General features: G+C 38.1%; 3 protein-coding genes and 1 long non-coding RNA gene across 8 annotated transcripts in view; 3 read left to right on the plus strand and 1 right to left on the minus strand.

The window, feature by feature from the left end:
* The window catches only part of PCF11 (PCF11 cleavage and polyadenylation factor subunit), a 23,902-nt gene extending 21,417 nt beyond the window's left edge, over nucleotides 1-2,485 (plus strand). For all 4 annotated transcript variants that reach the window (XM_029956104.1, XM_029956103.1, XM_029956106.1 and 1 more), the window contains exons 15-16: nucleotides 235-270; nucleotides 1,375-2,485. In XM_029956104.1, coding sequence (XP_029811964.1) covers nucleotides 235-270; nucleotides 1,375-1,590 — 252 coding nt within the window. In that variant the 3' untranslated portion in view covers nucleotides 1,591-2,485. The remainder of the gene's footprint in view (nucleotides 1-234; nucleotides 271-1,374) is intronic.
* Nucleotides 1-9,604, minus strand: part of LOC115305971 — a 12,399-nt gene extending 2,795 nt beyond the window's left edge. Inside the window, exons 1-3 of one of the 2 annotated variants that reach the window (XR_003915114.1) lie at nucleotides 9,448-9,604; nucleotides 9,210-9,325; nucleotides 7,835-7,950 (exon numbers count right to left, since the gene is read on the minus strand). This is a non-coding gene — a long non-coding RNA (uncharacterized LOC115305971). Of the gene's footprint in view, nucleotides 1-7,687; nucleotides 7,951-9,209; nucleotides 9,326-9,447 lie in introns of those variants that run through there. The other variant, XR_003915113.1, reaches the window with a different exon arrangement.
* A 76-nt stretch (nucleotides 9,605-9,680) lies between these two features.
* LOC115272620 lies at nucleotides 9,681-11,365 on the plus strand (the record flags this gene model as incomplete). The annotated part of the gene is made up of 2 exons (XM_029915641.1): nucleotides 9,681-10,698; nucleotides 11,257-11,365. Coding segments are annotated over 2 exons (1,020 nt in total), but the record flags the coding sequence as incomplete, so codon positions are not given.
* A 1,158-nt stretch (nucleotides 11,366-12,523) lies between these two features.
* The window catches only part of ANKRD42 (ankyrin repeat domain 42), a 56,263-nt gene continuing 44,647 nt past the window's right edge, over nucleotides 12,524-24,139 (plus strand). The window contains exons 1-4 of the mRNA XM_029956912.1: nucleotides 12,524-12,595; nucleotides 12,924-13,087; nucleotides 20,687-20,794; nucleotides 23,812-23,931. Coding sequence (XP_029812772.1) covers nucleotides 12,571-12,595; nucleotides 12,924-13,087; nucleotides 20,687-20,794; nucleotides 23,812-23,931 — 417 coding nt within the window. The 5' untranslated portion in view covers nucleotides 12,524-12,570. The remainder of the gene's footprint in view (nucleotides 12,596-12,923; nucleotides 13,088-20,686; nucleotides 20,795-23,811; nucleotides 23,932-24,139) is intronic.

The raw sequence follows: 24,139 nt of genomic DNA on the forward strand, positions 1-24,139 counted from the left end.
CTTAATATACCTTATTATACCTTATTATCTACTTTATGTATAAATAAAGCAAGATTAAGAAGAAACTGGGATGAAATTTCTGTTTTATCCACATTTGTGAACCAGGTGATTTTTGCCCCCTTTTCAGGATAGCTTCTTTCTGGTGTAAATTAAAAAAGAAAATCCTATCAGAATAGTCCATTAGAAATGAATATATATGTGAATACCTACTTACTGTTTTTCTTTTTGCTTCAGATTTATCATCCATCATGTTATGAGGATTATCAAAATGTAAGTTCTTTTTGGTTACTGTTCTCCTGTACATTAATTTTATTTTCAGTTATTTTTTTGCATCAGAGCAATATTCAACTTTATTGAGCTGTTTTATATTTTGATGTACCATTTAGGTTGTTCACTAAATATTGGTGCTAGATTGATAGGATCAAATTTTTTTTAATGTTTTATTTACTTTTGATATAGAGAGAGACAGAGCATGAGAGGGGGAGGGGCAGAGAGAGGAGGAGACACAGAACCGGAAGCAGGCTCCAGGCTCTAAACTAGCTGTCAGCACAGAGCCTGACGCGGGGCTCGAACCCACGAACGTGAGATCATGACCTGAGCCCAAGTTGGAGGTTCAACCGACTGAGCCACCCAGGCGCCCCGATAGGATCAATTTTCATATTCCTTGGATTCTATTCACTGGAGTCTTGATGTCTTTTACTAAAGCAGTAAAGCAGTAGCCTAGAGAAATGTGAGGGAAACTGAAGATGAGAAGGATCATGATGTGAACAGCTTTCAATAAACATACCAACTGGTTCATGAGGGAGTTTGAGGGGCTCCTGTGTGGCTCAGTCAGTTAAGCATCTGACTCGATTTTGGCTCAGGTCATGATCTTGTGGTTCATGGGTTTGAGCCCCATGTCAGTCTCTATGCTAACAGTGTAGAGTCTGGGATTTTCTCTCTCCTTCTCTTTGCCCCTCCCCTATTTCTCCTTCCCCCCCCAAAAAAAGAAGGCAGTTTGGAAGATACATTTAGCTCATCAGAAGAGTAAACTTTCTAGGATATTTCATGGGCTTGTCAGGTCAGACTATTTGAAATTAGGATAGTCACAATTCCAGAGTATATGTACGTTCTTGTCTCTGTGGGGTTAAGTATAGTCTAATCAGCATATTTTGGTTTGACAGTGTATACTGCTTTTTTTTAGCTCAGATCACTGCTGAGTATGTATTAAATGCTTAGTATATTTATTTGGCTACTTTTATGACATATTGTATGGGGAAGCTGGTATTATTTATTTGGTATGTGTATGTTTCTTTGTCCATACAAGGGTCTTATAAAACTAATGTGGTACTTTTGAACTTGAATTAGAACTCACAGGACTTTTTCATTTTGTAGACATCTTCATTTGATTGTACGCCATCTCCCAGCAAGACACCAGTTGAAAATCCTTTGAACATTATGCTGAACATTGTCAAAAATGAATTGCAAGAACCCTGTGAAAGTCCCAAAGTTAAGGAAGAACAAATTGATACCCCACCAGCTTGTACAGAGGAAAGCATAGAAACACCCACTGAAATTAAAACAGAAAATGATACAGTCGAGTCAGTTTAAATAAAATGAGAAAGGTATGTTTTTCTTTTTTAAAAAAGCTGCTGTTGGATCTAGAAGGTGAAGAATTTTTTATGTATATATAGACATAGATCTATATAAATTGTCTAGCTGAGGCAGGGCCTTCAGCTATCATTTGGCTAATAAATACATTTTAGTATTTGCATTTCCTACTGCCTGCACAGTTTCAGGTGCTTGTTGTGTGAAAGTTCTGTAGATGTGTGCAAATTTAACAAAATGAAATTGTATGTGTAAAAATGTACGATTTTCACTTGTGAAACTGTAAATTATAAATAAAAAATATTTTTGCTATCCATGGAGTGTAATATTTATGCACACCATCAAATAAAGACAGTGTTTCTGAACTTTTTATTGGGTGAAAATGGAATTAAACAGCAACCTCAACATAAAAGATTTTTTTTGTAGTAGCTTCCCATGATTAAAGAAGCAAATTCTGGTTAGTTTTATTCTTCAAACGAGGGTGGTGAGAGAGCACTGCAGGATTTTTCTCAAGTAGAAAAGCCAGACTTGAAAAAAATTTTTAAACTGAAATAGGACTTTGCATATATATCTCTCCAGCTATAGAGAATCATCCAGATGTCCATTTCTGAAAAATATCTAATGAAGCAACTTTTATTGAACTTGGACACTGATGCCATCAAGCGATTAACAAATATATTTAAGTACTAAAGGTGATTTTTTTTTTAAGTGACATTTTTCAAATTTGTCAAACGATTTAATGCAGATGAACATATTTCTATTTTAAGTTACAGGGGAATCTGTAAGAATGTTCATTTGAAACATGGTTAACCTTTTTCCTTTGTTGGTTTTGACTGAATTAGATGGATACCATGAGATGTTAATATTCATACATGTAATAAATAGAATGATGAAGAAACTTCTGTTTGTATCTTTTTTTCTTCAGTGGCCTTAGAATATATCTTCTTTTTCTTACGTCTTTGTTCATCACTCTGTTCTTTAAAACCTGAACATGGCACCTGCTATATATAATCCAGGGACTCTGAGATGTAAGATTAATCTTTCCTGTCATCTATCGGAGGTGGGCATACAAAATAGTGAAAATCAGTTTGTTGAGCACTTGTTATGTGGTAGGCATTGGCAAACTTTTTACATATATTTTCTGTGGTATTTATAGTCCTACATAGAAGATGGTGTCCCCAGTGTATAGATTGAATCACTCAAAAAGTTGGAGAACTAGAATGTAGACCTGGCTTTGTTATTACATACTATTTCTGCAATCAAAAATATACCCTAAGTAGGTACACGGAACTAACTGGAAGTGGGTTAAGGAAGACTTTATAAAGGAGGTGGTATTTGAGTCTCAGAGGATAACCAGGAGTCCACATTTGCAGGAAGGGTAGCTATGGAGAATGGACAGCAAACAAAATCTTGAAAACATGTGTTTTCAAGTTTTTTATGTGGTTAAAACCCAACAACTTTGAAAATTATGAAGTCTTGTCATGCTTAGAAGTTTGTGTTACACTGGTGAGCAAGGGAGCCAGTAGAAATTGTAAACATCTACATGTTTTTCTTTTTAAGAATCAAGTGAATACAAGAGATTGTCAAATGCTGTTACAGAGAGGTTCAGTCAGAAAACAGGTGTCCCCTGGATTTGAGAGGTAAAAGCACATTATGGGATAGCTGAACTCAGGAATATACATGAACACTGTCATGGAAAAATGCTGGGGTCTGCATCCAAAAACGTTGGCAAAATTTTGTTGTGCCTTTGGTGAGACCATAACTTTTATCAAAGGCTTAAAATTAAAAGTATGACAACCAAAAGAAAGCGGACAGTCAAACCTACCAGTGTACCGAGTATCCATACAAAGGTAGAAGGTCAAGACAGGCCCTTGGGGAGCAAAATTTAGACTCCTAGGTGAGAAGGTGAGAAAGAGGCCCTATTGAAAAAATAAATTCAGAATGCTAAAATGGCAATAAATAGAAAATAAAAGAATGGGTAGTAAACAAAGCCAAGAAAATATGCAACAACTGAGAATTGAGTGAAGAACAGGTAAGTATGGGTGCCAACACCAGTTGCGATGGGTAGTGTGGGTGAGAGGAAATGCAATAGTAAGAGCTGCTCTTTTATGAAATGTAGCTAGAGATTTAATTGTAGTTAGAATGAGACAAAAAGATGTTAACATGTATATTAAAAGGAATTCATTGGAGAGACGTTGAAGAAATGAAGACACTGACCAATCTCAGAGCTGGAAAGAGATAACAGCACAAAAGGAATTAGCTTTGGAGTGGCAGAGGGACAACCACCACAGGTATTTACAGTTGGAATGGATACTTTGGTTCCTAGTTTTTCTTGGACATAGGAAGCTGGATGTTGGATAGTGATTTAGATGTGTGGCCCCCAAAGTTCACTGCATTAGAATCTGAATATTAAGAACAGATTATTTCTGGAGGGTCTCATTTAGTAATTCTCATTCATTCAGATGCCTCTACGATTTAAGAAGTTCCATAGTTATACCTGAAAATAATGTCATGTTAAACCTTAATTAAAAGAAACACCATGTTGATTTTTACTAAACGGCTAGATCCAATAACTTCTCTAGAGGAAACAACACTGAATTAAAGCCCCAAAAGATGGAAAAGTAACAGCACATACCTCCTGTGAACTAGAACTAGTAAGTAATCTACAATGGAAAATGTAGCAAGGAAAGCCAAAGGAAGCCTCAGGGAAGACAGAATATTGTCTTTTAAAGTTATAGTCGAAGTTTGTGAGAAAGGATTATTTTATTTCCTAAAACCTACAAATTTTATTGTTTATACTTTCTTTACAATGTTCTGATTTTAACAATTTGCTTACTTAAAATGTTGAATTTCAATGTTCTGGAAAATGCTAAAATAGAACCTTATTTAGCTGAAACTAAAATAAGCCTTGGCAAAAGAAAGATCCAATTATATAATACAAATTCAAAAATTTTCATGTAACAGCTTAACCTAAACGAGAACATTCTAGATTCCAGTTGTTTTCCTGGCTTTTTCTAAAAGCAACTATTAAATGCTGTATGAGGTTTATATATAATATACAGAAAAATGTAAGAAGGCATCTAACCATGCCTGCAAGTGGAAAGATTTAGCAGACTAAAGAGGTAATCTGGAGGTAGAAATGGAAAGTCAGGTTACTGTCAAGAAAGGCCTGAACTTCTATAGAAGTAGGGTTTTCTCCTAATCCTATATGGGGTCACTTTGGTGTGCAGGTGCGAAAGAGCAAGCTAAATAAGAACCAAAAAGCACCCATGGAGTACCTACTCAGTTTCCAGGTGTGCACCAAAGGGAGGGCAAGGATGCCTGGGAAGCAAGAGTACCTAGACGGAAGAGAGAGGTTACCTGATATGGGCTTTACTTCCTCCTCTGGGACTAGATGCAGAGTTGATCTATGGGGGATCAGGCAGACAGACCCCTCCGTGGAAAACCTGAGAAGTCGAACCATAACCTTCCTACTTACAGAGTTCCATCTCTCTGGCATGCTGAGATGCCCACTTCAGTGGGTTCTAGAATGTTTCACGTGAGAAATTTCCTTTAATCAGTCCCTCACTTACCTTGAAATCCTGTGCATCTTGGGTTTTTACATCTTGCCTCCTGAGTATTCCCAATGACTTTTTGCCAAAACAAATGTTTTTCTTAGCCTCTTAATCTCTCCTGGCCCGTATACTCCTTAACAGTACTTTCTTGTACTTTACTCAGCAGTGCATTTTTCCTATCCTGTATTTTTACTTAGGAAAAATTTTTTAATTAAAAAAATCATAATATAAAGTCTCCTTTCACATCTTTCTCATTCTGTAAACTAAACTATATAGATCTTCTTGAAAAATAGTTTATAAAAAATTTTAAGAAACATTGCATGTGTATTGTTTTGCCTTCTTTAAAATCCACTGTATCTCTTTCCATGTTAATGCAGTCATTTCTACGACTGTGTAACATTTCATATGAATGCAGCATAATTTACCCACTCACTGATATTCAAGTGTCTAATTATTCACAACTATGTGTTGTAATGACTATCCTACTACAACTGAGTAATTTATTCTGAAATTTTACAACTGGATATACAAGTCACCCAAGTATGCAATGTATATTTAGAAATTGTCCTTGGGTCACACCAGTTTAATCTCTCACCAGCAGGATGTTTTGTTTAATCAACCTTTTCCAAATAGTGATTATCCATCTTCCAGTTTTAATCAGTGATGTGCGAAAAACATTATTTCTCATGAGCTTGAATATCTTTTTAATTTGCTTATTTTTTTCAAATTGATGCCAACTAATACAACATAACATTAGTTTCAGGTGCACTTGCTCTTGGTATTTTTCATTCCTTTTTGCACATTACTTTTCTAGTTATTCTTTCTCAGACTTGATAATAAACGTTGTCTACCTATGATATCAATTTCATGGTAGCATACCTTGTAGCCTTCTAAATGTTTATAAAACTTTCTGTCTTTGGAGTTCATATTGCTTAGGAAGCCCTAAGATATATATAACAACTTCTTAAATTTTGGTATATGGAAATGAAGAGCCTACATTCCTGTATTTGAAATGCCACCTCTATAATGAACATACACGTGGGATTATTTCTGGATTCTAGTTGGTTCCATTGATCGAAATGTCCAGTCCTATTCCCATACCTCCCTTTTCTAAATACTCTAGCTTTGCAGTTCTGATGTGTATTTGGGTTAAGTTCTCATACTTAGCTAATCTCACATATAACATTCTTCAGATGCATTTTAAAATCATTTTGAAAATGAGCCTGGGTGGCTCAGACAGTCGAGCATCCTTCAGCACGGGTCGTGATCCCACGGCATGTTGAGCTCAGCACTGACAGTGCAGAGCCTGCTTGGGATTCTCTCTCCCTCTCTCAATGCCTTCTGTTCAGAATAAATGAACTTGAAAAGAACCCAACACTTAAAATCTTTTCACTAAAAATTAATATTTTTCCTTGAAATCCAACTTTATAATCTGAAGCAATACTATCTTTACAATGCTGAGCCCCCTCATGGAGGGACATAACATTATCTTTCCATTCATTTTAATCTTCTGTATTATCCATAAATGAAATTTTATGGTTTTTTGATGGTAGGTTTTCCATACTTCTTGATAGATTTCTAGAATACTTCACTATTGTTGCTGCTAATGTGAATGAGTTCCTTATATTTAAAAGTTGATTATCAAGTGTATAAAAAATTTTCTGAATGTTGCTGAGAGATTACCATCTTCCTTCCAATGTTTAATAAGTCTTTTGTCTTAGACTTTCCAGGTAAACAATATCATGTATCAAAATTTCTTCCTTCCCAATTTCATAATCTTATCTTACTACACAGGATCTCAAATTCTCAGGTGTTTAATTGTAGGAATGAGAGAAGATAACCTAGACCATGACAGTTAAGTGTGTTTACCTCTGGGTGATACTCATCTAGTTAAGCAAGCTTCCTTTAGTTACTTGCTTAATATGAACTGTATTTTTAAAAAAGTCAGTAATTTTCTGTATCAATTAAGATTATATAGTTTCTCTTCTTCATGTAGAAAATTTTCATTACATGTCTAATGTTGACCATTGTTGACTATAACTGAACTTGGTTATAATGTAACTTTCTAAATATATTGCTGGGTTCATAGTTTCCTTAATTTTTTTGCATGTATATTCATAAGCCTCACGGAGCTTTTTTTTATTTTTTCAGTATCCTTGTTTAGATTGTTACAGTTCTGCTACCTTCATAGGTTGGGAGATATACTACATTCTTTTCTATGCTTTGTTCTTGGTGACTTTTGCCAGGGGTATGTAGAGCATTCTTTTATGCTTCTTTTATTAAGGTTTTCTCTCTTGAGCCAATGTTTTGAAATCTGTATTTTCCTAGAAAATTGTCCAATTTTCAAGGTTATTAGTATATAAGGCGATGCTAAATTCACTTCTAACTTTGGAGGTCCCTAATATTTGTAATATGTTCCCTTTGTTTCCAACATTGTCTTCCTTTCCTTCTTTAGATTTGCTAAGGGTCTATTTATTCTTCTTTTCAAACAGCAGCTATTATTATCAACTTTATTTTCTATTTCATTAATATCTGCTTTTATTTTTAATTCCTTTTAAGTTTATTATGGGAGACTTTATTTTTTCTGATTCTCTTTTCTTTTCTGATCCTTCCTACCATTTGTGTATCCATTAAGGATGTGCTGACCTTCAGTGAATTTATTCATATAAAACAGCAACAAATGAAACCTTTACCATTAGCCTATGTCGCCTATTTGGACTACAAACTGTATTAATCTGGAGTCAGAGTGGGTTCTAATCCCCCACTTCCTACTTATGTGATCTTGGCCAAGTGTAAGCAGTTTCTTCATCTGTAAAACAGAAATAATAAAACAGATTAAGTTTGAAACTATTGCCAAATCATTTAGCATAAAATCTTGCTCCTAAGTAACGCAATATATGTATGGTACAACAAAACACCTCAGTTGCCCTATTTCTAAAAATAAGGAGATTGGGATGACTAATCCCAAATTCCCTCCCAACTGTGAAAAAGTTTATTTTCAGCCTATCAGTTCATCCACCAGAAAATCAACTGATGATCAAACTGCCTACTAACCCACACCACAGTTACTAAGCCCTCCACTTGAACTAAGTATTCCAAATGTCAGGAACAAAGATGAATAATGAGAAAGTTCCCACCTTCCAGAAGCTCAGAGTCCTTGGGGAGTAGGGGTGAAGATCAACAGTTAAACAGTAATTATAATATAAAGTATAAGTGGTCTAATAAAGGTCTGCGAAAATTCAGAGATTTTGAGAAGTATGTGCTGCAAAATCAAAGATCTAGGTTGGAACTATTACCTAATTCAGGTACTTAATACCAAGCTGTGAATCTTCAGGCAATTAACATTGATGCTTGCTTTCTTTCTGTAAAAAGGAAGACTAATACTGTCCTGGTAGGTTAAGGATTAAATAAAGAAAACTAATATAAAGTGTTTAGTAAAGTGCTAGAGTCACATGAACTCAGCAAATGGCAGTTGTTAATATTACTAATATTATAAAAGGCTACGGAAATTAAAGCCAATTTATTGTACTTCAAGGGAGGAATGACAGGGTCTGGGGAATGCCCCAAATGTGTTTACAGAGCAAAACCTGAGGATGGAAAAAAAACCGAGTGAAAAGGTAATGGAGGTGGGTGATGCCCTTAAAGGAAAGAGAATTCTAATATTTGTATTCTCTGCTGCTAGCACTAAATCCAACCCACGCATTACGGCTCTCTCTGTTTTTTGGAAGGCTCAATACCCAATGTGGGGTTCCAACTCAAGACTCAAAGATCAAGAGTCCCGGGCTCTACCGACTAAGCCAGCCAGGTGCCCCCTGAACTGTATTTTCAATAAACAGTGAATGGAAAAATACCCGTAAAAAGGTTACAGAAATAAAAGATTTGGGCGAAGCCGTTGAAAGTAAACATTTTACATTAAAGGGAACCTAGGAGACAGAGTCAGGAACCCTGGAGCAGTATCTTGACTACTGACCTGTGTTAATACTGGCTCCACAACTTACCTGCTGTTTGGCTTTAGCAAATCACTGATACCTCGAATCGCCTGAACTACAAAACAGGGATAACACCTACCTTACAAAATTATCCTGAGAATTAAGTACCAAGCAATTATCCAAGAGCCTGGCACTAATAAAGCATTCGATAATGAAAGCGGCTGCAGCTAACTTCTCCTTTGGGTCTTCCCATACCTGTGAAATGACACGGTAAGAACAAATTTCCTCCAATGTTCCAACAAGCACTGAAAAATTATACTAGGTTTGCCAAGGACGAAGAAAGGCCCCGCCCGGCCCGCGCCACACAGGTCACCTACGCAAACTGCAGTCCTGGAGCCCGAACCTGCGTCGCTGAGCCATGGAAGGCGTGATCGATACCAGGCCGTTAGAGAGACGGGGCCTAGATAGGCTGCGTGTGAGACCGAGAGGAATCTCAATAAAACCGGTCCACACCGCCATCCGCTTTCTCTAGAGGCAAAGCCTTGAAAAAGGTTGAGGGGAGCCCGGAAGTGACGCAAGGTCGTGAAGAACCGGAAATGACCGCAACACGCCGGAAGTTTACCCGTTTCCATGGCAACGGCTCCACGGGGGCCACAACCCGTTAGCTGTAGTTGGGAAGCTGGAAAGCACCTCGGAGGAGAGGGTAGCAGCGGAGGGCGGCCGCCGCCAGAGCGACTTGCGGGGAGTAGCAGTCGAAGACGGCGGCCGCCTCACTGGTCATCGCGTTTGGAGGACAAACGACCGACACGGTCAACGCGGTGGCCAGTTAAGGGAAAGAGTTAGTGAAGACAGGGAAAGAATCCGTGAAGGCGGCGGCCACCTCTGCAGGGGCTCTACGGGTAGCATAAGTGAATACATCGGCTTCTCCCGCAGTGACTCGAGAAAGGTCAACGGAGACCTGGGCAATGTCTCTTGGGAAAGACTTAGGGGAGATGGCGGCCGCTGTCACAGCACCTCCTGGAAGAGATTAAGAAGAGACCGCGGCTTCAGCAGCAGCGACGTAAATTTAAGTGAAGTCGGCAGCCACCAAACTAGTGACTGTGAGGGACCCGTCCGAGAAGACCGCGGCCTCCGCTTCAGTGATTCTTGGGAAGGAGTCAGAGAAGTCCCGGGCCCCCAAACCAGCGACTCCGGGGAGAGGGCCAGCGACTACCGCAGCCGCCGCCTCAGTGACTCTTTCGAGGAAGGGACTGTCGATGGCGGTCACAGCCTCAGTAATTCCTGGGAGGGAGTAAGTGACGATCGCGGCTACGCGGCCAGCGACTCCTCTGCGGTGAGCGCCAGCATAGACGCCAGCCGCTGCCTCAGTGGCTTCTGGGAGAGAGAAAGTATAGACGAGGGTTCCAGCTGCGGGAGCTCCTGGGAGAGAACCAGGGAGGACGGCGGCCCTGGTCCGAGCGACGACGAAGGGGGTAGCCACTGCAGTGGCTCCTGGGTGACAGCAAGTGAAGATCGCGGTAGCAGCAGGAGCTTGGACTCGATTGCCTCCCGAGGCGCGCGGGATCGCACCATGCCTGGGGTGTCAGATTCAGGCCCCTCCATCTCCTCTAGGGAGACTGCAACCCCATGTGAGTCACACTGCTTCGCTTGCCCTTGTCTCTGCCACTGTTCTCTCTTCACCCACATCACCGTTGGCCCTTTCTGGTAGTTTCCTTTCTCAGCTGTTACTCCTAATTTCCCTCAATTTGCCTATTTTAGGAGAGTCTCAAAGCTGTTCACCGGTTTCTCATCCTCCCTCCAGGTTTCCTCGCTTTCTTTCCACCTGCAGTATTCCTGGGATTTCCTGAGACATCAACGCTTGTTAAACCTTATGGACCCTTGGCTTCTCTGCAGCGTTTGACCCTGTGGAGATGATTTTAGATTTACCTAGTTTTCTTCCTTCCACTCTACTGACTCTCCCTTTCCTTTTGATTACTTTTCTACCATCCTCTCCTTAAATGCTGTCCCCCTCCACCCCCCATAGAGCCATCACTGATGCTTTTTTTTTTCTGGTTGTGTATTATGACTCTAACCCAATTGAAATCTTTATTATTCAACCATCCAGTAAATATTTATTGAGGGCTTACTATTTGCTATATCCTAAAGATATATCAATGAAGAAGACAGACACATTCCTTACCTTTCAGGAGGACAAATAAATACTGAGCAATGACTAGTGTGATGAATATTATAAAGAAGAGTACAGTGTCTTTGGCTTCAGAATGGGGTGAGGGTAGGTATCAGATTTTAAAGTGTCAGTGGAAAGAAAATGTATTAAATCCATGTCCATTTGCCATCATATTATTTTAAAGTGTTGGTGGAAAGAATATGTATTAAATCCATGTTCATTTGCCATCATATTATTTTAAAGTGTTGGTGGAAAGAAAATGTATTAAATCCATGTTCATTTGCCATCATATTATTTTAGTGCCTGGCACATGTAGATGCTCATAAAGGATTTTGAGTAAAATATATAGCATTTTGCTAAGTGGTGGCATAAGATACAATTCCACCCCTCAAAGAAATTAACATTTGAATTGTGGAGAAGGACATACACCTGGATAAGTAGTAGTACAAGATTGCATAGATTATCTATGCAGAAAGGTTGGTGAGTTCTCGTGAAAACAGTTTGAGTTCAGGTGAATCATGCCTTTTTAAGGAAATGCTTTGATTAAACTCTCTCCTCCTCCTCCTCCAACAACTGTTTGTTCATGCTGAGATACCTTTATTGCTTCTGGCTTACACCACACATGAAATATTTCACAGTCACAATGCAGTCTTGATGTTTGGAATGTTAGATAATGAAATATAAGACCACTAGAGTGTAGGAAGTAAAAATTGTGACCTGCCATTTCTTTCTTAGTGTAGTACATATGAGAAAGATAAGAAAAGTATATTGATTGGGGCACCTGGGTGGCTCAGTCGATTAAGTGTCCGGCTTCAGCTCAGGTCATGATCTCATGGCTTATGCTTATGCTCATGGCTTATGTGTTCGAGCTCCACATCAGGCTCTGTGCTGAGCACTCTGAGCCTGGAGCCCGCTTAAGATTCTGTGTCTCCCTCTCTATCCTTCTCCCGCTCACACTTCGTGTATGTCTCTCTCAAAACTAAATAAACATTAAAAATTTTTTTAAAAAGTATATTGATAGAATGTATCGGCCTATGTGAGGTAAGGCTCTGATAAAGTCATTATCACAGGAGAAAAGGCCTTTGTTACAGAGAACGCACAGGGTGTATTTCAGGGTCATGACTTTCCCCCTTCCCCTGCTGAAGACAAAGTGATTCTTCTTGACTTTTCACAGTGATAACCTGGTGGGATTTACCCTGGGTGGGGGGTAATATCTAGGAAAATGTGGGAGCCTTCTAAGACTGTGGCTTCAAGAATTTTTCACTCATAGGCTACTACTTGCCCAGCCGCTAGCAATTTGTCACGATTGCCATTTCAGTGCTTCTAGAAGTTTATGGCTCCAGTGGCTTCTGCTCCAGGTAAGCTGAACTTGTTTGTGCTTCTGTATTTGTGTGTCTCTCCAGACCTGGGGAGGCAGTTGGCCTTGAGACCTTAGTTCTCTGATGAGTCCAAGAAAAGTTGTTGATTTAACATTTGTTCAGCTTTTTTCCTGTACCCATGCGAGTGACAAGTTCAATGCTCTTTCTGTAGTAGAGCTGAAATGGAAGTCTGATTAAGATGTTAACCACAAATACCTTTGTAGTAAATTATTTGGAAAGCCAAAGTGATTTTGTGCTTTCTTTTGTCCTATTGAATCATTGCTTTAGGCTTTTATTTTGTAATATATTTTAAGCAATTTTTCAATAGGTGCCCGGAAGAAGGTGCATTTTGGTAACATACATGATGCAGTACGGGCTGGAGATGTAAAGCAGCTTTCAGAAATCATAGAACGTGGAGCCAGCATTAATGAAGTTGACATTCTCCATAAATTTTCCCCTTTGCATTGGGCAGCACATTCTGGAAGTTTGGAGGTAAGAAGCTGTGTAAATTCTTAAACTGAAGTAAGTTTACAGCTGTTAGCAGTTTTGAAGATTTAGCAAATAGGACTGAGACTTTATTCTAGGCATTTGAAATAGTTTTCTTTTCCCTATTTTTAAAAAAAAGTTTATTTATTTATTTATTTATTTATTTATTTATGAGAGAGAGAGAGTGTGTGTGAGTCAGGGAGGGGCAGAGAGGATCTACACGGGGCTCAAACCCACCAACTGTGAGATCACGACCTGAGCTGAAATCAAGAGCCCAATTGGCTCAACAGACTTAGGTCCCAGGGCGCCCCAGAAGTATTTTTTCTTTTCAATTCATTGTGTTATTTGTTGGTCTGGTTACTCTGCCTTTGTAACAAATTATCCCAAAAGTTAGTGGCATAAAATAACCATTTGTACTCAAGTGAATCAGGAATTTGGATCTCAGGGATAGCTCCTCTCTGTTTCATGATGTCTGGGGCTTCAGCTAGGAGACTGAAATACCGAGGCTGGAATCTTCCGAAGGCTTGTTCACACAGATGTCTGGTGCAAGATGCAAGCTATAGGTTGGCCACCTTAAGTCCTCTCCATGTGAACTTTTATGTGATGTCTCACAACATGGTGGCTGAGTTCCAAAGGCAAGCCTGGAGGGTAACTTAAAGAGCATAACATACAAATACATACTTTATCAAATCTTAACGTTTTTGCTATAGTTACTTTAGAATTTTAGAAAATAAATGGCAAGGTGCCTGGGTGGCTCAGTCGGTTAAGTATCTGACTTTGGTTAAGGTCATCATCTCACGGTTCCTGGGTTTGAGCCCTGCATTGGGCTCTGTGCTGACAGCTCAGAGCCTGGAGCCTGCTTCAGATTCCATGTCTCCCTCTCTCTCTGCCCCTCCCCTGCTTACACTCTGTGTCTCCTTCAAAAATAAATATTTAAAACAAAACGAAAAAAAATGGAATATCACAGATGTATTTGAAGTCCCTGAGCACTCCTTTCGGGTGCCATTCCTCTCCCAACAACTCCAGAAATAACTATTATGGTGTTTCATATTCCCGTGTAGGGGCACCTCTGTGGCTCAGTCCGTTGAACGTCCAACTTTTAATTTTGGCTCAGGTCATAATCCCAGAATCATGGGATTGAGCCTCATTCAGTGTGGAGCTTGTTTGGAATTTTGTCTCTTTCTCTCTCTTTCTCCCTCTTACCCCTCCCCTGCTCTCATGCATGTTCTCCCTTTCTCTCTCCCTCAAAATAAATTTTAAAAAATTCCATCTACATTTTATGTTATTACATGATTATATTGTTTTAAATAACATTTTATATAAATGACATCATACTATGTGTATCATCCTGCAGCTTTTTGTATTCAACAGTGTGTTTCTGAGTCTTAACTACGTGATTGCATTTATGTGCTCTGTTTCTTTCAGGCGTGTTATAATAATGTATTCTCAGATTAGTATCAGAACTTATCCATTTTTTGATTGATGGATATTTAGTTGGTTTCAATTTTTAGCTAATACAGGCAGTACTTGTGAATATTTTTATGCAAAAATTATTCTTGGGTTGTGTACAAAGCCAACTGCACTTTCCCCTCATGATTATATTATGGGTGGAGAACTTACTTTAGTTACTACATTTCCTAGCCTGTATGTAGGCTGTAGTAGGTCTGCTATGAAGTGTTTGGTTTTTACCCCTGCCACACAGAGACTGTTTTCTATGAAAATGGCTTCTCTGTGTGATTTCTTGTTTGTGTTTCTCTGCTTCTCAAAACCAAATCTGGTCCAGAGAATCTCTCTGCCACTTGGTGTGCCCCACTTGAACTGTTATAAACAAGGACGTTTGATTTGGCCTTTTAGTGGCTCCTTTCACCTAGACGGTATGTGCCTTGATGGTTCTTTCTGAGTTTGTAGACCTGGGTGACTGTGTTCTGTTTCCCTCCATATCCCTATTGAATCTACACTTTGGCAGCTTTTCCGTATGTTTTGTAGCTTCAGATATCTTAGTTTCATCAAGGGTGGGGTCCTCTTCCTATTTTTCTTGTCTTTTTTTTTTAATTTTTAAAAATGTTTTATTTAATTTTGAGAGAGAGAGAGCGTGAGCAGGGAATGGTCAGAGAGAGAGAGAGAGAGAGAGAGAGAGAGAGAGACAGACAGACAGAATCCAAAGACAGGCTCCAAGCTCTCAGCTGTCAGCACAGAGCCCAATGCGGGGCTCGAACCCACAAACCGTGAGATCATGACCTGAGCCGAAGTCCAATGCTTAACCGGCTGAGCCACTCAGGAGCCTCGTCTTTTTTTTTTTTTTTTTTTTTTTTTGACGATTTCTAAGAGAGTGGGGTTTCCTCTTTTTCCTGGTATACTTTCAGCCTTTCTGATTACTTCCAGTCTTTGGTTAACTTCCTCTACCTACTCTATAAATGCTCCCCAGTCCCCCCATCAGCCCTTAGTTTGTTCTCTGTATTTAACAGTCTCTTAAGGTTTACCTCCCTGTTTGAAACTACTTTTCCCCTTTCCCTTCCCCCATTGTCTTCTGTTAAGTTTCTCAAATTCCACATTTGAGTGAAAACATACATGTTTTTCTCTATTTCACCTAGCATAATACCCTCCAGTTCCATCCATGATGTTGTAAATGGCAAGATTTCACTCTTTCTCATTGCCAAGTAGTATTCCATTGTATACATAAACCACATCTTCTTTATCCATTCATCAATCGATGGATATTTGAGCTCTTTACGTAATTTGACTATTATTGGTAGTGCTGCTATAAACATTGGGGTACATGTGCCACTATGATTCAGCATTCCCGGACCCTTTGGATAAATTTCTAGTAGTGCTATTGCTGGGTTGTAGGGTAATTCTATTTTTAACTTTTTAAGGAAACTCCACACTGTTTTCTAGAGTGGCTGCACCAATTTACATTCCCACCAACAGTGCAAAAAAGATGCTTTTTCTCCACATCCTCACCAACATCTGTTCTTTCCCAAGTTGTTAATTTTAGTCACTCTGACCAGTGTGAGGTGGTTATCTCAATGTGGTTTTGATTTGTATTTTCCTGATGATGACCAGTGTTGAGTATCTTTTCATAAAATATCTAGGAATAAACCTAACCAAAGGTATAAAAGATCTGTATGCTTAAAACTATAGAAAACTTATGAAAGAAATTGAAAATAACGCAAAGAAATGGAAAAACATTCCATGCTCGTGGGTTGGAAGAATATTGTTAAAATGTCAATACTGCTAAAAGCAATTCTACATATTCAATGCAATCCCAATCAAAATTACACTAGCATTCTTCTCAGAGCTAGAACAGATAATCCTAAAAGACCATGAATAGCCAAAGTAATGTTGAAAAAGAAAACCAAACCAGAAGGCATCACAACCCCAGACTAAAACTACTACTACAAAGCTGTAATCATTAAAACAGCATGGTTGTGGCACCGAAACAGACACATAGATCAAGGGAATAGAAAACAGGATGCAGCCTGTGTGGCTCAGTCGATTAAAGGTTCAATTTCAGCTCAGGTCCTGATCTCAGTTTGAATTTGAGCCCTGCATTGGCCTCTGTACTGACAGCTAAGCCTGGAGCTTGCTTCAGATTCTGTGTCTCCCTGTCTCTCTGTCCCTCCCTACCTCCCCTTCCCCCTTCAAAAATAAACATCAAAAAAAAATTTTTTTTAATGGGGGTAACTGGGTTGCTCAGTTGGTAAAGCGTCCCACTTGGGCTCAGATCATGATCTCACAGTTGGTGAGTACAAGCCCCACATTGGGCTCAATGCTGTCAGCTTGGAGCCTGGATTCTGTTTCTTCCTTTTCTCTGCCCCTCCCCTGCTCATTCTCTGTCTTTCAAAAGTAAATTTTAAAAATGTTTTTAAAAAATTAAAAAAGAGAATGCAGAACTGGACCCACAAATGTATGGCCAACTAAACTTTGGCAAAGCAGGAAAGGGTATCCAATGGAAAAAAATAGTCTCTTTACCAGATGGTGCTGGGAGAACTGGACAGCAACATGCCTAAGAATGAAACTAGACAACTTTCTTACACCATACACAAAAATAAACTCAAAATGGAGCAAAGACCTACATGTAAGAAAAGAAATAATCAAACCCTTGGGATAATAGAAAAATCTCTTTTACCTCAGCCGCAGTAACTTCTTATGCAACACATCTCCAAAGGCAAGGGAAATAAAAGCAAAAATGAACTATTGGGACCTCATCAAGATAAAAAGCTTCTGTGGGCACCTGGGTGGTTCAGTTGTTTGGGCACCCGACTTTGGCTCAGGTCATGATCTTGTGGTTCAGGAGTTTGAGCCTTGTGTCAGGTTCTGTGCTGATAGCTCAGAACCTAGAGCCTGCTTCAGATTCTGTGTTTCTATGTCTCTCTGCCCCTCCCAAACTTGTGCTCTGTCTCTCTCAAAAATAAATAAACATTAAAATTTTTTTTGAAAAAAAGAAAAAATGAAAGTGTTCTGCACTGCAAAGGAAACAATCAACAAAACTAAAAGGTAACTGATGGAATGGGAGAAGATATTTGCAAACGACATATTGGATAAAGAGTATCCAAACCGAACTCAAAACTCGAAAAACTAGCCCAGTGAAGAAATGGGAAGAAGACATGAATAGACACTTTTCCAAAGAAGATATCCAGGTGGCCAACAGATACATGAAAAAATTCTTATTCTTTTTAAGCCCTGGCTTCCTAGAAGTCCCTATTGGGTCAGTGATTGATCAGAGGTTGTGCTTATGTACCTTGAGCCAGTAAGGTTTCTGTCTTTTGCTGATGAGTTTGTATGTGGTTTGAGGAATGTTTTCCAAGTCCAAGCAGTTTACAAGTCAGCTTGACTTTTTTTTTTTAATTAAAAAATTTTTTTAAAAAATAATGTGTTTGGAAGGCCTATCCTTAGCCATGGATGTCTAGCCAACTTGCACCTTCTTCAATATTTCCTGAGAATAAGCAGTTTTGTGCATGTGCATGACCTTTTAGATTACAAGGGATAACTGGAAACTTAGCAAGGCCCACTAGCTCTCTCATTTCTTGGATGTGTCTATTAATTTTATGGGTGGTCTTTTGTTTTTTATCTTACGTGGTATTGGGACTTCAGGTGAGCTCTGATGTTGGCTTTCTCAGATTTTTGGCCACTTGGGTTTGGAATTGTTTTTGACTATATGCATGGGCATGAAGTTTTCAATCCCTCCAGCAAGACAATGGAGCTGTCCAGCTGGGTAGAACTTCTATATGATGTGGCATAGTTGTAGTCCCAGGCTACTCTGCCACAGATTGCTCTTGTTGTTACTGAGATTCAGAAGATTTTCTTGAGTAAATGCTTCTAATTTTGTTACGTGCCTCTGATGAATTCCCAGAGTCTTTAAATGGCTGTTTCTGACAACTTTCGTTGGTTTTTTTTTTTTTTTTGACAACTTTATCTGGTTTTATCATTGCTTCTTTGGGAGGATTTGCCAAGCTCCTCACTTAGCCACTTCTGAAGTCTTATTGATTAGTTAGTTGATTTTTTTTTGACAAAGATACAAATACAATCCAATAGAGAACAGATAGTATTTCCATTAAATGCTGATAGCTCAATGGGACAGTCATATGTGATAAAATGAATTTCAACTTATATTTGGCACCTCACATAAAAGTGATCATAAACAAAGGTAATACTTAATCTTATAAGACTTTTAGAAGAAAATGTAAGAGAAAATATTTGCAAATCATATATCTAAGAGCTTGTAGCCAGCATATATGAGACTCTTATAATTTGGTAGTAAGAAAACAAAAAACCCAAATAAGAAATGAGCACATGACTTTAATAGACACTTCAAGAGGACCAATTGAATGGCAATCGAGCACATGACAACATGTTCAACATCATTAGCCATTAAGGAAATGCAAAATAAACCAGCAGATGCCACTACATACCTATTAGAATGGCTAAACAAAAACAAAAAAAGATACTACCAAGTATTGACAAGAATATGGAGCAACTGGGACTCTTGTATATTGCTAGCAGAAATGTAATATGGCATAACCACTTTGGAAAACAGCTTGGCCATTTTTTTTATAAAGTTGAACATAAATTTACCTATGTTCTAGCAATCCTACTTACACATATTTATCTAGGAGAAATAAAAAACTTATACATGAGTTTGCAGTGGATTTATCCTCCTTAACTGAACGACAATAGCATATAGTAGTCTCTCCATAAATATTTGTTGATAAATGCATGACTTACTGTGATTAGTAGTGAAGTTGAGCCTTTTATTATCATCATATTTTATTGGCCATTTATCTCTGTGACAGGCAAATGATACCTAAATGTTAAAAGCCTTTCAACAAGTGATGAAGATATAACTGAAGTGACACTGTATCCCAATGATAAAATCAATTCTTCATTATTATTTTTAAATTTTTAAGTAGATTCCAACCCAATGTGGGACTTGAACTAATGACTCTGAGATCAAGAGCCCCATGCTCTACTGACTGAGCCAGCCAGGCACCCCCACCCAATAAATTATTTAAAAAGAAACTTCTTGCAAATAGAATCTCCAAACTTGAACATATAAAGACAATAATGCCATATATGGCACTGATGTCTAGTATTGTATTCTATTGAGACTTTTGTTAATTAAAATATTAAATGAAGATGCATTTGACCCTTGCCCCAATTTTCTTTTTTCCTTTTTTTTTTTTTTTTTTTTTTTAGTTTATTTTGAAAGAGCAAGAGAGAATGAGCAAGGAAAGGGCAGAGAGAGATTTCCAAGCAGGTTCCACACCATCAGCACAGAGCCTGACACAGGACTGGAACTTACGAACTGTGAGATCATGACCTGAGCCGAAATCAAGAGTCAGATGCTTAACCAACTGAGCCATTCAGGTGCCCCAACCCTTGCCCCATTTTTTATAAGCCACTTAAAAAACTTTTTTTAGAGAGCATCATCAGAATAACATCAGAATAACAATGTTTGTTCGGATACAGAGGCTTTTGGTCCCCTTTAAAGATCGATGACAGAGATTGCAAGTTGGCAGCCATTGAGTGAAATTGACTCACAGATGTGTGGGGTCTTTTTTTTTTTTTTTTTTTTTTTTGGCTTACACAGTATTGGTTCAATATAAGATTTGGATCAACATTTCACTTACAGCAACAATTGGCTGGGATTAAGTAGCATTTACATTTTATGGACAAGGAATGTGATCTCCAGTTTGTCATAGCTCCCACCATTTCCTAATGGTTACCCAACAATAAGGGCAAGTGGGGTTACCATATCATTGTTCTTGTGCTTTTGTTTTTCTTAAACTTATCTGTCTCATTTACTTAGGATGTTTTCCAGGCTGTAGTATTTCATGATAATAGACTAAATTTCAAAGATCGAGAGATGTTAATGGGGTACCTGGGTGACTTGGTAGTTGAGCATCTGACTCTTGATCTCAGGGTCATGAGTTCAAGCCCCACATTGGGCTCTGCAGTAGGCGTGAGGCCTACTTAAAACCCCCCAAAAGCAAAACAAAAGCAAACCAAACCAAAACCAAAAAACCTCTACAAAAACCAAAGATCTAAAGATAGTAAAAAAATTTTGCCTTATCGCTTGTTAACATGGTTATTTTCTTAATTTAGTGTCTTCATTGGCTCCTCTGGCATGGAGCTGATATCACACAAGTAACCATGAGAGGTTGGACAGCAGCTCATATAGCTGCAATCAGAGGCCAAGATGCTTGTATGCAGGTAATAATAACTTTAGTGACTTTTTAAAAAAATCAATAAGTTTAATTACTTTAGCATAGTTTTGTTGGGCTATTGCTTTTATTCTAATAGTTTGATCCAGAGATTTAGTTCTTTATCCTAAATAAGAACTTACTGAATTCTGTGACTCAGATATTTTGGTACCAAATACAACTTAAACAAATGGTGTAAAACTGGGCATTCTTTTATCTCTGAAGTAATTGGCTATCTGATATGTTGTCTTAAGAGATGTCACAGAGATGCCCAGATTATCTTCTTCATAGTTTGACATGTCTAAAATTTGTTATTTAATGTATTTTTTGGCCAGAATTACACATTAATATATGCAGGATCTAGCTTATTAGAGTAACTAGATATAATCAGTGACATAAACTGGAATTTGGAGGAATACAAAATTGTGTAAGCAAACAGGAGCAAATAAAAATAATGATTATTACTTTTCATTGGTCAATTACAGTTTTCTATGCATCACCTCATTTAATATAACCATCTTTTGAGTTCCCCTTTTTATATATAAAGAAATAGATCCAGAGACATTAAGTGACAAAGCCAGGACCTGAACTTGGATTTTATTCTAGTAACCTCTATCTATAATTCTATGTGAAATACTGGAATTGGAAAAATTAGTAGGTGTTCAGGGGATAAACTATTGTATGAGTTTGAGCTGTAGATATTTTGTTGTTATATACTGTTATGAATTAAGTTTGCATAGCCAGGTATGTAAAATGTCTTAGAAGTAGAATAATGATTCATTTGTATAGGAAACAGTTTTTATATGCATACTAATATATACTCTTAGACATATGCATATTACATACTTATACATACGTACATAGGCACATGGGTATTAATAGAGGGATGAAGTAATGAAAGCAGTATTTCAGAAAATTATTTTAACAAAATGTATCCAGGATAACCTAGGGTGAGATGGTTTGGAGGCAAGAAGACCAGTTAGAAACTTTTGGTGTCATCACTACCCATAGAGGGAGAAATTTTATGGTGGCAGTGGGAAAGAAAGAAAATTGTTGAAGACATCTTGCAAAGCAGACATTGACAGAGTAGAGTGAAAAGTTAAATTCATTCAAAATTTATTTTAAAAATTAAATTTAAAGGCAGAATGATAGATAATTATGACACTACAGATATGGAAATCTGAAAGGCAGGGGAGATATGGGAGCAAAGATACTGAATTCAATTCGGCACATGTCGTTTAGAGGCCCTGTAGGTCATTCATGTGCAGAAGGCCCAGGCAACTGAAAAGGGTGCTAGAGACAAAGATTTCAGGAGTAATAAAGTATAGAGAAGAGAATAGAGGATTGAGGATTGAATTTTGAAGAATGTTGCTGTTGGAAAGCAGAGAAATGAGTAAAGAATTCAAAGGAACAGGGGCTCCTGGGTGGCTCAGTTGGTTGAGCTCCAACTTCGGCTCAGGTCATGATCTCACAGTTCGTAGGTTCAAGCCCTGCCTCAGGCTATGTGCTGGCAGCTCAGAGCTTGGAGCCTCCTTCTGATCTGTGTGTCCCTCTCTCTCTGCCCCTCACCTGCTCATGATCTGTCTCTCTCTCTCTCTCAAAAATAAATAAATGTTAAAAAATATTTTAAAAATTCAAAGGAAGAAGTTGGAGATGGGAGAATGGGGGTCCATTAGGGCTGTGCAAATGAAGGAAGAAGTTAGGCAGAGTATCACAGTTACAGGATGAACCTAAGGAAATCCCATTGGCCTTCAAGAGCTCACTATTGGGTGAGGTTTGCTGTATTTCCATGCAGTGTTAGGTATCGCACACAATTTACAGGGGACTTTGTAGTTGAGGCATTGAGGTATTAATTTGAGAAGTAGGCAATGGAAGAGCAAATATAATAGTAACTTCAAGGGACTTCAGGGCCGAATGAAGCTTTACTTGATACTTTCTTTTCTCTAAGCATTAGATCAAACCATTCCCTTTGTTCTCTTCATTCTCAGAGATTTTGTGGTATTTTTTGGTACGTACTATGTTAGTTGTTGCTTATCAAGGACTTCTTTGTATAGTTGATGATCTTTGTCTTTACATGTATCCTAATTCCTTAGGTTGACATGTCTTCATATTCTTTGTAGTGATTTTTAAAACAGTAAGCATTCAATATATGGTTTGTGATGATTATAGACTGGTTTCTTAATTATGGAGACTATTCTTAAAACTTTTGATAGGAATTATGACTGATTCTTTTGCTAAAATACTGGTGAAAATACAGACTGGTTAAAAAAGAAACAAAGTCTGAGGGAGTAAAACTAGAAAATGTTAACTAGGGGTTCCTGGGTGGCTCAGTTGGTTAAACATCTTGTGGTCCGTGGGTTCAAGCTTCCTGTCGGGGTGTCTGCTGTCAGCACAGAGCTTGCTTTGGATCCACTGTCTCCCTCTCTCTGTCTCTGCCCCTCCCTCACTCATGTTCTCTCTCAAAAATAAACAAACATTAAAAAAATACAATATTAAGAAACATTAACTAATAGTTCTTTTAAACCAGTTGCTGGGTATATTATATAGAGGGGTGGGCTATGTATATGACATAACCCATACGCAGAATCTAGGCAATTGTAAATTCTGATGGGATCTCCTCATTTGGAGCTAGAGCTAGTTACTTTAATAAAGAATCCTATTACACTATTTTGAAACTCGGGTAATAAAAGATTCTGCTTTTGAAATAGTGAAAGTTTATCTTTTAGTTTATTAGCTTAGCATTAAAGAATTTAACTCGCTGATTATTAATCTCTGTTCCTGAAAAGTGTGCATTATAAAGTGTATGTACATGCTCAAATCAAATGTGAAATCAAATATTATAAATATCTCCTAGGCAAGGTTAAAAAGGATCTCAAGAATTTTCTTACTATTAGCTAAGAATTTCTCATACTTTGCCTGTGTAAGAACATATATAATATAGGTTGATAAATTGTTTGCTTAATAATCTGAATCTGTATTTATGATTTAGCATATATATTTATGTAAACTTTATATCTCTATTTTAAGGCTCTCATAATCAATGGGGCAAATCTGGCAACTCAAGATGATGGTGGATGCACTCCTTTACACCTTGCTGCAACCCACGGACATTCTTTCACTTTACAAATAATGCTTCGAAGTGGAGTGGTAAGAGATTCCTGTTAATATGTGAGAATGTATAATCATATAGATGGAGTAGCATTTGGTAGCCTGGTTATCTCTTCCTGACTTTTAAAATCTCTTATATGACTTTGGGGGAGTAATTTGATATATCTCTAGCTTTTCTGTCTTTAAACATGGGAGCGATAATTTAGATAAAGCTTCGAAAAAAAATATCCAGTTTAGGGGCACCTGG

This window comes from Suricata suricatta, chromosome 11 (genome assembly GCF_006229205.1).
Source record: "Suricata suricatta isolate VVHF042 chromosome 11, meerkat_22Aug2017_6uvM2_HiC, whole genome shotgun sequence".
In the NCBI taxonomy this organism is placed as follows: domain Eukaryota; kingdom Metazoa; phylum Chordata; class Mammalia; order Carnivora; family Herpestidae; genus Suricata; species Suricata suricatta.